The sequence below is a fragment of the Hipposideros armiger genome, unplaced genomic scaffold, assembly GCF_001890085.2.
Source record: "Hipposideros armiger isolate ML-2016 unplaced genomic scaffold, ASM189008v1 scaffold_1094, whole genome shotgun sequence".
NCBI classification, from domain to species: Eukaryota; Metazoa; Chordata; class Mammalia; order Chiroptera; family Hipposideridae; genus Hipposideros; species Hipposideros armiger.
Window position 1 is genome coordinate 246,935 of NW_017732444.1, and position 1,545 is coordinate 248,479.

The window sequence follows — 1,545 nt, forward strand, 5'->3', positions numbered from 1 at the left end:
CAAGTTGGTTTGCTGGTGTCCTCTAAGTTGACCAATGAATTTTATGTTAATATCATTATGAACTCATGCATTTAAACATATTTGGTGTGGCTCAAACCATTGCAGCTATTATCTTTATTGATGCTTAAACTGCTATCATCTTTGCCAGTGGGAACCAATTCAAGTTGGATACTGAATCCTTTTGTCTTTCATAGTTGCCTTGTTTTCCAGTGTGACAAAGTGTTCTAGGCTCATATTGTACATTTCCTGCCCCAGAGATGAAATCATCCATTTGTTCAAGGAGCCTTAATTCCTTTGAGTAGGAAATTGTATAGAGAGATCACATTCTGGGCATCATTACTAGATTAGTCATTGTTTTCTAGGCCTTTTCAGTAAACAAAGCTAGGAGATTTTGTTGTTATTGTTTGAGAGCTTTATTTAAGATAAAGTAATTTATGAATTCCTACTGACACTTCCAATTCAAGCCCAGGATTTACTTAACTTTATCAGTCTTACACCTGTACTTTGTTCATCATGAATTCTTTCTAATCACCTCAAGCAGAAGTGACAGATCTTCCTTTGAATTATACCAGCCCCTTCAACAACTTTTATGGCACTCAACATATAATCTTTGATTTATTATTTTTGTATATATATCTTATCCTCCCTACCAAGTGGTAAGCAATTTGAGGCCAGAATTCATGTCTTTTTACTCTTTGTTAAAAATAAAAAGGTAAAGATTATAAAGATAAAATTCCTAAAGTGCTAATTAGTATATTTCCTGATACATAAATTTCCTTTCTCTTTGTATCCCTCAAAATATGGAATAATACTATACATATGCTAAAATTCAATATATCGTTAAATGAATAAATACAAATTTAGATTTAACTCAACTTTTCAGGTAGAAAGTACTAGAAACACTAATTTTAGTGACAATTAGGTTAAAGATACTAAAGTTGTTTGAAATAAGTTTTATTTCACAGATATAAAACAATTTTGAACATTTACAACTTGTACAAAGACTGTTAGCTTTTATATTTTAAAAAGTGCTATACTAAGAGAACAGGAAAAATTAAAGGCCACAGTGATATTCTAGGTTCAGGGACTGGGAATATGAAGACAGTATTCTATGCAACTACAAAATCCTGCGAACATCTTTGATCGAAGGAAAAATGAATAATACTGGACTTAAAAACAGTGTGAAATCACACTTTGGTCTGTAAACTTGTTTAACTTTGTTTTTCATTCAGATGTATACCTAAAAATTATATGTCACTAAAATGAACCATTCAAAGGTATAATAAAAAAGAGGTAGAAAATGAAAATTAAAGAATTTATTTTGGTAGTTCCTCAATAATGATGCGAGACACTGAGTTCCATCCAGTAGAGGCATCTCCTTTGGGGTAATCGGAACAAGTACCAACCCAGATAGCAACATCCACCAATCCGGCACCAATTCCTTCACAAAGTCCTTCCACTGCAAAACAAAGATGAAAGGTACATCTTTCTTTAGAAAGCAAAAACCTTTAGCTAAATTGTATTACTTTAGCAAGCTAGATAATA

At 32.0% G+C, this 1,545-nt stretch overlaps 1 protein-coding gene across 1 annotated transcript in view; it reads right to left on the minus strand.

The window, feature by feature from the left end:
• Positions 1–933: 933 nt before the first annotated feature.
• The window catches only part of CTHRC1 (collagen triple helix repeat containing 1), a 14,632-nt gene continuing 14,020 nt past the window's right edge, over positions 934–1,545 (minus strand). Inside the window, exon 4 of the mRNA XM_019632168.1 lies at positions 934–1,459. Coding sequence (XP_019487713.1) covers positions 1,317–1,459 — 143 coding nt within the window. The 3' untranslated portion in view covers positions 934–1,316. The remainder of the gene's footprint in view (positions 1,460–1,545) is intronic.